Source organism: Olea europaea, chromosome 13, assembly GCF_002742605.1.
Source record: "Olea europaea var. sylvestris chromosome 13, O_europaea_v1, whole genome shotgun sequence".
NCBI lineage: Eukaryota > Viridiplantae > Streptophyta > Magnoliopsida > Lamiales > Oleaceae > Olea > Olea europaea.
Window position 1 is genome coordinate 11380045 of NC_036249.1, and position 14301 is coordinate 11394345.

General features: G+C 33.9%; 1 protein-coding gene across 4 annotated transcripts; it reads left to right on the plus strand.

The window, feature by feature from the left end:
• Window positions 1–655: 655 nt before the first annotated feature.
• Window positions 656–11091, plus strand: LOC111407589 (golgin candidate 6). 4 transcript variants are annotated; one of them, XM_023037184.1, is made up of 20 exons: window positions 656–680; window positions 869–913; window positions 1337–1389; window positions 2254–2381; window positions 2479–2531; window positions 3628–3774; window positions 3859–3932; window positions 4011–4080; window positions 4172–4225; window positions 4315–4410; window positions 4928–4978; window positions 5052–5138; window positions 5270–5383; window positions 5481–5552; window positions 5820–6005; window positions 6184–6287; window positions 6450–6498; window positions 8019–8084; window positions 8735–9502; window positions 10344–11091. In XM_023037184.1, the coding sequence occupies exons 2-20, from the start codon at window positions 890–892 to the stop codon at window positions 10887–10889; spliced, it is 2742 nt and encodes a 913-aa protein (XP_022892952.1). In that variant the 5' UTR covers window positions 656–680; window positions 869–889; the 3' UTR covers window positions 10890–11091. The 4 variants fall into 4 exon arrangements, with proteins under 4 accessions (XP_022892952.1, XP_022892951.1, XP_022892950.1 ...); XM_023037183.1 differs by having other exon boundaries at window positions 665–680; window positions 844–913; XM_023037182.1 differs by lacking the exon at window positions 656–680 and having other exon boundaries at window positions 741–913.
• The last annotated feature ends 3210 nt before the right edge of the window (window positions 11092–14301 follow it).

Below are 14301 nucleotides of genomic sequence, written 5' to 3' on the forward strand. Positions count from 1 at the left end.
AAGAATTAAAAAAGAATATGGTAATTTGGTTAAATGAGTATTTAATTTGATAAATATCAATTTAAAAGTATTTATTTAATTTAAAAAAGAATTAAAATTTCTTAATTTATAAATTTAAAAAAAAAATACATAGACTGATTGTTAATAGTCGCCATGATTCCTCATGCTGAAAAATAGTCATTTCTGACAAGAAGCTATTGTTTGGCAAATTTAACACTTAAATTATTACGGCACTCAATAATATACTTAAATAATGAAAAATAAACATTATAAACATAAAAAAATTAACAAATTTTTGAAACATCATAAATGAAAAATCAATCTCATAATCTATAACAAAACTAACCTTGTTAAAGATATTGTTGCCGATGAATTGGTGGTTGAAACATGATGACGATGACTTGAACTGGATCCCAATTGTTAGATTGTATGAGTTTTTACTCTTTCCTCTCAATTCGTTTTTTTACAAAGATGATAAGAGTATAAAATACTTTAGGTAAATAATTTTACAATTTAAAAAATTAATTTTTTTAATGGTCAAAGGCATTATGGAAATTTGGCCGGGTCATATCAATGTATTTTCTCCAGCTGCTATTAAAGCAATCAAATTTTTGACCCGACCCTATCACATCTCTCTCTCTCTCTCTCTCTCTCTCTCTCTCTCTCTCTCTCTCTCTCAGGTAACATCAATTTACTTTTCTTTTTATTTTTGCTAATTAGGGCTTTTTTTTTTTTTGTTAATCTTCTCCTTTAATACACGCTTATTCTCCCGATATTGTTAATCACCATTTTCATCAGAAGCTTTGACTTTTTTTGCTTGTTTATTGGCTAATTGAATTGAAGGTTTCTTGGTTGTACTGCATTCCAGGAATTGAACTGATCTGATTTGATGGATTTAGTATCTAAGTACCAGGTAATTTTTCTTTTTATTTTACATTAAATTTGCTATATCTTCTGTAACGACTCTAATTATATATGGGGCGCTATGTTAAGGTTTTAATTCATGGCCGCCTGTATGCTGGTTTCAAGGATACTGCCAGTAAGAAGTGGTTGTTCCATTTTCAGCTATTCTACTGGGTTAAGAAAAGAAGTTAATGTGATCTAATTGTAGTTATGTGGGCAAAAATTATTCATTTTAAAATATGCTTAAAGTGGAAAGTGTTATTTTTATTTTTTTATGTTTATTTTTAGAGTAACGGTGTAATGAGAAGTGTCATTGACTGAAAATGTAATGCATATTGATAATTTTTTGTTTCTTCAGCTTCTCCTTTTATATTATGTTTGTTTTTCACTTTGTGTTGAAAATAGGATTAATGTGAAGGGGTTTATAATGCAGGGTGTCGTAGGGCGTGTTTTTGGAAATGAGAACTCGGACTCAAATGAAGATAGGTATTTATTTTGTTCTCCAAATATTTAGTGTTGTTAGCGAGCTATAGATGCTGAATATGAGTATCTTCTTAATATAATATAATTTTTCTTAATTTTTGCAGCAGTGAGGATTATTTATAATGTCATTTTTCTTTATTCCTTTTTTGTTTTAAGGCTTCAAAACTGACATGCTGATATTTTGATTCTTTTCTACCCAAGGCCTATTACTCCGTGATATGGCTGATACTCAGAGGGTCTCTGTGTTCTTACCTAACATAGCATTCTCTCTCAAGTACATAGCTGAATGCTGAATATCCATTATTTTTATGTCTATATAAAAAACTTCACATGAATTATTCGTCTTTTCTGTTTTCTCATTTGGAGGAAGAATGTATTTCATTTAGACTATCAAGGAAAAGAGAACATTGGTTTTCTCAATTGCAATTTTCCCTTTAGATCGTGAATTAAGTATGAACAACAGACTACCCCTCCCTCTTCTAATGTGTTCTATGAAGCTCGCATCACTCTTTTGAACAACAACCTCTTTAGGTCTACGTTAAACATGTTCCAGCCACAAATCATTCTTCCTTAATTTATCCTCAATTGTTGTCACCCTCACTTGTTAAATGTAAAATTTATATCTTATCTTATCAATTATTGTAGCCCACAAGTGATATTTTTATTTTCATTTATTTTATTTTCACTTATTTTATTTTATTTTGTATGAGTCTGTGTGCGTGTGCATGTGAATGGTTGGGGATGGACCTTGATGATTTCCATGGAATTTAAAACCATACTAACTCAATAATTCTCTTATGAATCTGTTAGATGTTTTATGCTAAGCAATTGGGTCATGCTAATTGAATTCATATCATGTATAAACAGTTATGTTGAACGCTTGCTTGACCGCATTAGCAATGGTGTTCTGGCTGAGGATAGAAGGATTGCCATTGTTGAACTCCAGTCTGTTGTGACTGAAAGTCGTGCTGCACAGTTAGCTTTTGGGGCAATGGGTTGGTTATTTCTTTCTTAATGGGCTTTCTTACCATTCAATTTCTGCTAATGCTCATTCATTATATTGATTTATTCCCTTTACTTGACTTGTTGCAGGATTTCCAGTACTATTGAGTATATTAAAGGAGGAGCGTGATGATGTGGAAATGGTTTGAAGCCTCAGCTTTCTATCTTCTATGTTTGCTTTCTATTTACTTTTTATCTTCCCATGTTTACTACGAGTAAAACTTGGTATCAGTGGGGGTGGAAGCCCTCCTCCTAAATACCATAGCTTCCTGCCAACCAAATATATCACGAAACTCCAAGCTTTGATACCATGATATTCTCAGAGAGGTTGGTGATTTTATTGTATAAAAATCAAAAGAGGAGACGGAAGACTAAAAAGGGAAAATGAATGTCTCAACTAAAATCCTTGAGCAATGCAATAAGCATATATGCAGATATGGAGGGTAAACAAACTGTATGAGTGGTAGGAGCCTATTGGCTAAATTTAAGCAGAAAAAAATATACAATCCAGTATAATATCTACTACCAAAACAACTACAATGGATAAAATAAAACCATGGTAAAGTTAATGCTAACTTATCCTGTTTAATTTTACCATCCCCGTTTCCTTTACACACAGCTTTCCCTCATATCAATGGTAACCCAACAATTTGATGTCTTCGCCTGAATTTATCTGAAGGGTTTGACTATATATGATTAATTATGCTGTTGTTTAGTCTTTTCCCGTAGGTCTCAGTGTAACATAGTTGTACTGTTAATTAAGCACTGCAGAACTTGTTAGCTTTAAATCCGGAATATTTCGGAGATTTTAAGGGGTGATTATTAATTCCAATGAAGAAAAGGCAAGAAATTTGATTTTGGAACTTCTAAAGCTATGGAAGGAAGATATTAATAAAGAGAATAAGCATAAGTAGAAGAAACCAGGTTTGAATGAAAAAATTGAGCTTAAATGGATAGAAAGTTATATAACTATGGAGGTTGATTACACACATGAGGAAAATAAAAGAGGGGAAAAGATATAATTTTGTACATCTTTTTTCTATTTATTTTGGTTAAGTTTGGCATAGAGTTTTGTTGGTATTGCAATAGAAAATTTTATTTGGCAGCCTTTTTGAGCTGTTTAATCTGTCATTCTTTGTTCATATGGGTTGCAATCCTTTTGTCATTGTTTAATACCATTCTTTTGCAAGTTTATATTCTATCTTAACTTCATATCATGTTAATTTATTTTTTTTGAAGGTCCGAGGGGCTCTGGAAACTCTTTTAAGTGCCTTGAATCCAATTGAACATGCAAAAGGACGAAAAAATGAGATTCAACTAGCTTTATTGAATAGCGATTTGCTTTCTAGAGAAGTAGGAAGCATTTCTCTTCTTCTAAGTCTCCTGGTAAGATTTCTGAATTTAATATTTGGAAAAAACACATAGACCATATGTCTGCCTCAATGTTTCGCTAACTCAGATCCTTGACAGTCAGAGGAGGATTTTTATGTACGATATTATACTCTTCAACTGTTAACAGCACTCTTGACAAATTCTCTAAATAGGTAATTTTTTCCATTTTGATTCTGAAAATTTCCCCTTATAAACATATGTGAAAGGAACACTGCTGAAATCCTTTTCAGGCTACAGGAAGCTATTTTGACGACTCCTCGTGGTATTACACGACTCATGGATATGCTTATGGATCGTGAGGTATGAGAGACGGATGTATGAAGTAATTTGTTTATTGTTCTTTGCTGTTCCTGTTCCTGAATGTTGACAAAATATGTGCTATTTTTGGAAGGTTATTCGTAATGAGGCCTTATTACTTCTCACGTATCTGACCCGTGACGCTGAGGTGGGTTTTCCCTTCAAAAGATCGCTGAAAGTCTTGGAATCTACTACAATTCGCCTTATTTGGATAACTATTATGCATTCATTATTCAGGAAATTCAAAAAATTTTAGTGTTTGAAGGAGTTTTTGAGAAAATTTTTAGCATTATCAAAGAGGAAGGAGGCTCTGAAGGAGGTGTTGTTGTGCAGGTGGTTTCTGGACTAAGTCTGAGATTTTTTGATACTGTTGCAATTGCTATTTGCATTTTTTTTTCCTGTCAAGGACTGACTTGTTAAGCAATCTTGTCATACTTACAATTTATGAATTTCTTGTTTACCAGTTAAATGATTTATCCTGTTCTTTCTCATTTGGTTTGCCCAAACTGCATGGAGGTTGTGCTATTTGCACTGACACAGTACAGAGCTGAAAATATTTTCTCTGCTTTTGGTTGTTTTTTCCCCTTTTTTGTTGAGGCTGAATAGTACACTTAGTTATTATAGTTTCTTCCTGCATTGGATCCATGTGTAATAGTAGTTTGTCAATTGCCCATATTCATTGTGTCAAAAAAAACTTATATGTGGTGTCATATTCTATGACCAATCTTTACATTTTTCTTCACAGTTAGAACTGCTCATGTTAGTTGTTGGGAAATTTTCTCCTCAGCACTGTATGCATTCTGATAATAATAGTTTTTTTAAATCTCTGTTCCTTTTGATATTTCAACAGGATTGTCTTGAACTTTTGAACAATCTCATCCGAAATAATGCATCTCACCAGGTTTGTGCTCATCCAAGTTAATTTTGGTAATATGGATGCCATATTTGACAAATGTCTTTTGTACGCGGTATAGGTATTGCTTAGGGAGACGATGGGCTTTGACCCTTTGATATCTATTCTAAAGCTCAAAGGAAGCACCTACAAATTTACACAACAGAAGGTTAAACACTTAAATTTCTTAAAAGTTTTTTCTTCATTCTAACTTAACATAAATATACTGTAATGCAATATATTCTTTCACTCGTCTTGCTAAACCTTTTCTGTTTTGCCGAATTAATGGTTTGCAAATAGACAATTAATCTACTCAGTGTATTGGAAACTATTAATTTGCTTCTGAATGGAGGTCAAGAAGCTGATCCTGGAAAAGACAGCAATAGTCTGACAAACAAAACAGTTTTAGTTCAGGTTTGGTTTATTTTAGTTATTAGAATCATTTTTCTTATATTGAAATTTCTGGGAAGCAGTATTATCACTTCTCACTAATCTTTGTTTGTAATTTTAGAAAAAGATTCTGGACCATCTTTTATTGTTGGGAGTTGAAAGCCAATGGGCTCCTGTCGCTGTTCGTTGTGTGGTAAGGCAGCAATTATTCAATAGCATACTTCATTTAGATACTCTATTTTAACCTTGTCATTACCATGTCCCAGGTAAAGAATTATATGCTCCACAGCAAAGAGAAAAAATTGATAAATGCCCTTAAAATAAAAAGAATATTGCACTTACTATTTTCTGCAGTGTAGTGTGCTGAATTTTCTTCTAAACAGGATGTCTACGAAACAAGCTAGTAGAAGTTTTTGGAAGTTTCTGATGTCATTGGTTGATATTTTTTTACCTGTTTCAGTCACTGCGATGCATTGGAGATCTGGTTGTCAGTCATCCTAACAATCGTGATGCCCTTGCTAGCAAAGTTCTTGGAGAGGATCCACAGGTTGAGCCTGCCTTAAATTCTGTTCTTCGGGTCATCTTGCGCACTGCTAGCATGCAAGAGTTTGTAGCAGCTGACTATATCTTTAAGAGCTTTTGTGAGGTTTGAGCTATTATTCTTAGTTTTGAGTGGTTCTTTTTCCTCTTCATTAGTATTTTTGTCTGTCTTTGTCGTCGTCGTCGTCGTCGTCATCATCTTAATTCTTGTCATTATATTTTATCGTCTGATGTGTTTTGGAATTCAATTTTACCTACTTTCTCAATCCAACTATTTGGAACAGAAAAATCCTGATGGTCAAACAATGCTGGCATCCACATTAATTCCTCAACCACATTCAATTAATCACACTCCACATGATGAGGAAACTAACATGTCATTTGGAAGGTGGGTTTTGCTTCCAGTTCTGTTTTGGTACTTCAATTTGTTTTTAAGTTATGTTATCAAGCTTGTACGGTGCTGGAACTTCATTTCTGAGTTTGTACTAATGGATGATATAGACCATCCCTCGAGGAACTTGACTAAATGTTTCGAAAATCTTTCTTGCAGCATGCTGTTGCAAGGTCTTACATGGAGTGAAAGTGAAGGTGATCTTGAGGTAATTACTTACATATCGTATGATTTTAATTCTTAGGGAAGTACTTGAGCACGAGAATTTTACGTCAAGCATGTAGTCCCATAGAACTGGTTTGTCTTTTAGTTCTGCATTTCAGCACTTCTGATTACTATTTGTTCATAAGTTTACTGTAAGTTGGAAATGTACTCACATTTAATGTTTAAAAAGGGTTAATGAGGTACTGAGGCATTTGACCTTCACAAGGTGGAGGTGTAAGCCTCGAAGCGCTATGAGACACAAGCCTCAAGACAAACAAGTACAATAATTCTAAAAATATAAAAATTAGAAAATATGCTCATAGAATACCATACCAGTATAAAATATTATGAAACATTTAATTATTAATAAAATTAAAAAGTTCCTATCAAAAAATAAAATTAAAAAGTTAAACTTGCAAGCAGATATGAAATAGGTGAACGAAGTACAACGTTCAAGGTTTCAAATAAAGGGTTTGGGGCAATGAAGTAGGTGAAGTGGTTGGATTTTGTGAGCTGTTTGTGTAACCAAATTGTAATCTACTACAAGAAGTAGCACAACTTAGAAATTGATTATATCATCACTAATAGTATGATCTTTAAGGAAATCATCAACGTATTTATTTCTCTTAATCCTCCTCCTCTGTCCTTTCTCATTCTTTGTTATTTCCCTCCATTTGCAATGGCATTCTCCTTCCCTTTCCCCTTCCATCCATAAAACATTTTAGGTTACAAAAAATTATGCCGAAAATGTCTGGAGACAGTGAGTGAACACCTTAGTTCGCCTAAGGCTTAGCCTTGAGGCGTAATCCTCTCAAATGACACTTAAAGCATAAGTTTTGGGTGTTTTATGAAGCCTCACGTGAGACAGGATTCAGTGCAAGCTTCAAATAGTTTTTAAAGAATGCCAACATCTAATGTATGCTTTATTTCTAAAAGAGACGAATCAGAAATACTGAAAGTTGGATTTCTTCTTTGGTTATGATTTTTTTTGTAATCTTGTATTTTGTGGAGGTGTTCTGATTGAAGTGTCTATGAACTTTCAGTAATTTACTCTTAGTAATTCAAATTTGTGAGGAAAAAATAGTTCACTTATAGATGTCGAACCTCAAATCATAGAGTTCGATTTTATTCTCTTAAGAGCCTTTAAAATACACAATTTAGCTATTGCTTTCTGGCATAGCGTTATCAATGTAACAAAAACAATACACGAGTAATTTTGGTTGCTGGGAGAATGTCATGTAATTAACTAAAGAGTTCATATCTGGAGAGCATGGGACCCAGGGAGCGGACGAGACTTCGTAAGTTTCCTCCTTTTTTTGTGTGTGTGTTTGTGTGTTTGTGTATATTTAATTTCTGAAAGTTAAAACTCAAAACAACCTCCATCAAGCCTTGATCCTCGCAAATAAAGAAAATATTGACCTTATTTGGTTGGACTCATGAACTTATCTCCATTACATGATACTTATATCGTTCAGTTGCTTGCTGCATGGAGTCTGATTATGTTTCTTGTATTGTCAAATGCAGACTTGTTGCAGAGCTGCTAGCGTCCTTTCTCATTTACTGAAGGACAATATTCAGTGCAAGGAGAGGGTATGCAGTTTCTTTCTTCATTTATACAACATATTTCTTTGAAATGTTTGAAGGAAGAAGATTACTTTTGAATAGCAGTTATCGTTGAGCATTGTTGATACAGAACATGACAGAGAAAGAGAATAAGAATAAAGAGAGATAGACGGAGAAAATAAAGAGAAACAGGAGATTGAAGAAACAGCATATGGAAGAGAGGTTTCGAAAAGATTAATATAGTACATGATTGGCAAAGCTTAAATTAATATTCAAGTGATTATAAGTTGAGGTCCTACGGAACTTGGGATAATAAGTGGGTAGTAAGTTGTGGGTCCTATGAAAGTGTGGATAATAGTTTGATCACTTGAATTAAATTTAAGTTTTGCAAAAAATGCACACAATCAATTCAATTCAGCAATAACCTGTGTAAAATTTGAACCTTAGTTCCCTTTTATAGTACCCAAGTTAAATTCAAGGGAACTTCTAATGCATCACAAGCTAATTAATTAAGAAAATCCTAGTTAATCAAGAATAATAAAACATATTCTGAATCGAAGTCTATCTTTAACTCTATTTCTCCCAAATTATGTCATTGATTCCTTATTAATTATTCCCAATCTAAGGCTGTAGTCCACTACATTTCATTTATTATTCTAATATGGAAGTTTCTCTAGGTCCTTCAACTTAACTTGGAAGCTCCTATGCCCCCATTGAGAGGTCCAGAACCTTTGATGCACCGTGTGGTGAAGTACCTTGCGCTTGCCTCTTCCATGAAAAGCAAAGATGGGAAAACAAGCTCATCTGGGTACCAGCATGCTCAGCCAATCATCCTAAAACTGCTCGTTATTTGGCTCGCTGATTGTCCAAGTGCTGTGCAGTGTTTTCTTGAGTCACATCCTCATCTGACATACTTGCTTGAGTTAGTATCAAATCCAACGGCAACGGCATGTATAAGGGGATTGGCTGCAGTACTCTTAGGAGAGTCTGTCATATACAATAAAACCAGTGATAGTGGAAAAGATCCTTTTAGCATAGTTGATGCCATAGGCCAGAAAGTTGGTCTGACGTCATATTTTCTGAAGTTTGATGAAATGCAGAAAAGCTCAGTTTTTAACACTGCAAAGTTGGCTATGCCTCGTAAATCATTGACAAGATCTAATGCTGCTAGTATGGCTGAGATTGAAGATGTTGATGAGAAAGAGACAACTAATCAGAAGAGTGAGGATCATCCGTTGATTGAGTTGATGTTTGACTCGCAATTTGTTTCCTTTGTAAAAGGTTTGGAGGTAAATATTAGGGAACAAATTGTAGAAATTTATAGTCATCCAAAGAGCCAGGTGGCAGTGGTGCCGGCAGAACTGGAGCAGACTAGTGGTGAAAGTGATGGTGAGTATATGAAGAGGCTAAAGATGTTTGTCGAGAAGCAGTGCCGTGAGATACAGGTATTTTTCTTTGGATAATTTTTTGGGTTCTATTTATTTATAATTTTTATACACGATACAAAAAGATCAAAGTATATAATATTTTTACATTGCTGTCAAGTCTGAATTGATAATTTATTTTTTCATCTACGTCGATGTTTTAATCAGCCACATTTAGCGAAGAGGTAATAACCAAGAAGTTTCTGTACATGAGCTGTATTTAAATAGATACTATCTTGGCATATTGCCTAATGTTGCTACGGTTGATGTAAAAATAAAATTGAAATAAGTGTTCCGAGTAATTAGATGATCTGATATTATTGCCGAATATGTAAGCACAAGGCTATTGATTCTCCTTCCTGTTTGATTTGACAATAGAAAGCAATCTTACCAGCTGTATGCTCTCTGTTTTTGGCTGCTTGCTCTGTTGTCTTTGATCTTGCATGGCCTTTTACTTGAGGCAAACTTACATCCAAATTGTATGTTTATCTTTAGTTGCAATTTCACATTACAATTGTATTTTTTTTCTTTCACAATTGCTTATAAATCATTACGGTAGAAAGCACTATTGGCTTGTAGTGGATGTCATGTTAGTTACTGAACTTTGTTCCATGTGGAACATTTAGTTAGAAATTATGATTTAACGGATTTTTACCAAGTGACAAACTGAAAAAGAAGGCGAATATCATTGACCACTTTGGAACAAAATAAAGTTCGATCACTAGCATGAAACTTTGCTAGAAGTTGAATGACTTGCGATGTTTTGAACCCTAAATCATCAAGTTCGAAAATTCACTCTCTTGAATAACTGCTGATCCCTGCTAATCTTTACATCTTTTTGCTATTTTTATCTTCACTATAGGACCTTCTTAGCCGGAATGCAAGTTTGGCCGAGGATCTGGTGAAGACGGGTGGTAGTGGTTCGTCGCAGATTGAAAATAGAGTTAGTGGGGGCTCAGAGAGAGTCCAACTCGAGAGCTTGCGTCGAGAGCTTCAAGAGGCCTCCCAACGCGTAGAGATCCTCAAAGTTGAGAAAGCCAAGATAGAGTCTGAAGCTTCAAATTACCGAAATTTAGCTGTTAAGACGGAATCTGATCTCAAAAGTTTGTCCGATGCATACAATAGCCTTGAACAGGTGAATTTTCAGCTCGAAAGGGAAGTAAAATCTCTAAAAAGTGGTGGGGCCACCCCAGACCTGGATATCGAGGCAATCAAGGCAGAAGCACGGGAAGAAGCTCAGAAGGAGAGTGAAGTTGAACTGAACGATTTACTTGTCTGTCTCGGGCAAGAGCAAAGCAAGGTAGAGAAGCTTAGTACAAGGTTAATGGAACTGGGTGAGGATGTTGACAGATTACTTGAAGGCATTGGGGATGAGACACTTCCTGAAGACGACGAGGAAGAAGATTGATTTTATTCTCTTTAGAGGTTCCTGGTTTAAATTATTGGGCTATTTTCATCTTTTAACAGCAACGTCAAATCGTGTTCTCTGTACATCCTTTTGTAACTGTACAGTGTGGTCATTTAATTATATGATGATGAAACATAGAAATAAGACTGGATTACCTCATCTTGGTGCTAATTGAATGATCAGTTCGAATCAGCACTTTTTACTAACCATTTCTTATTAATTGAAGGGAATTTTTCGATTACATTGGGTGATGTATGAATACAAGTAATGTTCACATAATACTCTTAAATAAGCATGTAAGGAATCAGTGGAGCTGTACGACGGAATTTCGTGTATTAAAATACAGAAATCGTTACAAATTGTATTTAGATAAATACAAGTGATGTTGACCTTCTTGTAGTTGTAAAATTGCAAAATCTTTTAATTAATGATCTGAATATTTGAAGACGAGGGGCCACGTGGCTTAAATCCTGATCTTCAATAATTTGTTGAAAATTTGATTTATCGATATTTGACTTGTTTAGAACTTGAATCTTGAGGATTGGACTTGGACTTGGACTTGAATTTGATTTAATTTGAAGAACACTTTGATCTTCTTGAATTTGGTGTGAACCTATTTGATTCGAAGAAGATTTTTATCTTCTTGGGGTTTGCCGAGTTAAGGTTTGACAGAATTTCTTCCCTTCTTTCAGCCTTGAGATTTTTTCAGCACTTCGTGGTGTTATTTGCTTTCTTTTCTTGCTTGCTTTCTGTGTCCCCCGTCTTATGAACCATTGGTCTTATTTATAGGGGAGGATTCAGGCTAATTTTGGTAATTACTCAATTATATTTAATTAAAAGAGATAATTGAGTAATTATGGTTTTATTTTATTTGTTTGTTTATTTATTTAAAATTTGGTATGGGCCTTGGGGTTTTATGGACTTTAGTAGATTTTAATTTAATTGGGCTAATGATTTAAATCGATCCAATCCATTTCATTTTATTTTATTTTTATGTCTACAAATGCCCCCTTAAGATTTATTTATTTATTATGAAATAAATAAATTAATAAATCTTGATTTCTTGTGAATTGTTTGATTTTGATTTTTTTTATATTTGATCTCAAACATTTCATTAGTAAATTAAACAGATGAAATATTTGAGAATAAAATGTGAATTTGATAAAATTCTTATCCTTCAAATTCGAGAATAAGATTTTTTTATTTTTTTTATTTGTTGAATTTTGATTATTTATTTATTTTATACGACCCATAACAAATTTGATTTGAACAGGCTTTTTACATTTTATGGTAAATTGGGCTTGGGTAAAGTCCATTACCCGTATATTTATATGAATGAATTATGAGATTTTAGAACAAATCTATTAAATCTTGCAAATAGAGGTAAACAATTTTTTTTATTTTTTTTTATTTTTTATCTCTCTCGTTTTCTTCTCTCAATTTTTTTTTTATTTATTCCTTTCTTGGTTTCCGCCCATATGCTGGAAACCAAAAAAAATCAAGGAATTCGTTTTAATTGGTTCCGTGGCCGACAAATCCAACAGAAGCAAAATGAACTTGGTTTTAATTTGCTTTGGTTTTTTTTTGAAAACCATGCTAAAACCAAAGCCAATTGTTGATTTTGGTTTCTGCCATTGGCAGAAATGATATTGGATTTTTTTTTATATAATATATTTTTTTTCTCTTTTGTTTCTGTCGCAACAGAAACGTGAAAACCAAGAAACATATACCAATTTTAATTGTTTCTACACATGGCAGAACATTCCAAAGTGTTTTTTTTTTCAATAATTAATCTTCTTGATTCCCTGTTGGCACCGTCGGAATCAAAGACTTTGGGACTTTGGTTTCTGGCAGAAGCAAAAACTTTTAAATAAGTTTATCTTTTCTTTTATCTTTATTATTATTTTTTAAATTTCTTTTAATACATATTTTACTTTAGACAAGGCCAGTTGGATCCAATTGGTCTCGATTTTTGCGTTTCATCTTTGATTTTATTATATATATATATATGTATGTGTTTGGCCAGGAGGTGGAAAACCAAAAAAAAAACTTTAGTTTCACGGGAACCAAAGTCAAGTCCGCCACGCTATTTATTTTTTTATTCGTTTCTTCTTCCTTTTTTTTTATCTTTATTTCTTTCTTTTTTTTTGCTTGTCTTTTTATTTCGATTCCTTTTTTTTTTTTTTTTTTTTTTTTTTTTTTTTTTTTTTTATTATTATTATTTTTTGTATTTTTTTTAATAAAGTTGAAACTGACATTTTTGTGTGTGTGTGTGTGTGTGTGTGCGGGGATTCAACCTTTTGGAGCGAATTAAGAATTTTGAGGTTCAAAATTTTCTTCGTGGAGAGGTTTTTTATTTTTTTATTTTTTGCAAATATTTTATGAGTTCAGAAATTACATACTTTTGAATAAACTCAAAATTGCAAACCTTTGTACATGTTGAGGATCAAGGACTATCACTTTTTACCATCCAATGCACTTTTTGTTAAGGACCAAGGACCTGCTCCTTCCATCGTCCAAGACACTTTGTGTTGAGGACCAAGGACTTGTTCCTTCCATTGTCCAAGACACTTTGTGTTGAGGACCAAGGACCTGTTCCTTTCATCATCCAAGACACTTTGTGTTGAAGACCAAGAACTGGCTCCTTCAATCGTTCAAGACACTTTGTGTTAAGGACCAAGGACTGGTTCCTTTCATCGTCCAAGACACTTTGTGTTGAAGACCAAGGACTGGCTCTTTCAACCGTTCAAGACACTTTGTGCTGAGGACCAAGGAGTGAGTCCTTCAATTGTCCAAGGCACTTCATGCTTGGGGATCAAGGACCTGTTCCTTTGACCATCCAAGGCATTTTTTGTAGAGACTGTTTACATATTTTGGAAACTCGAGATTTTAGACAATAAACCAATTTGAAAGGTTTACTGTCCCTTTTTCTTTTTTGGCTGACTTTTTTTTTTTGGCTGGAACAAGTTCTAATGATAAAGTGTGTTCTGACATGCACGAAATTGTTAAGTTTAAAAATCAAGGCAAAAGTTATCTGCGTTTCAAAGATACTGATGTGAAGTACCATGCCCAGACCGGCGTACGAGGTGAACTTAAAGTTAGTGTCCATAATAAGCCAACGACAGATCCTTCCCCCGACCTTCTGGAGCCATTTTTCGGAGTTGCATATATCCACCATTAGTGATTGTCACGAGAGTTTGGATACTAGCAAGTCCAATCGCTCTAGCAGTCATCTTCCCTTTTTGTGTCTTCCACCTCATCATTCCCAGAGCATGGAGTACATTCTAAGAGCTGTGATTTGTGAGAGAATTGATAATAGAGAGATACGATGGGAAAGCGCACTGGTCAGTCGAGGAGAGATTTTTTTTCTTCCAAAATTTTGGGAGTGGTCTTTGTGGGTCCAGAAACTTCT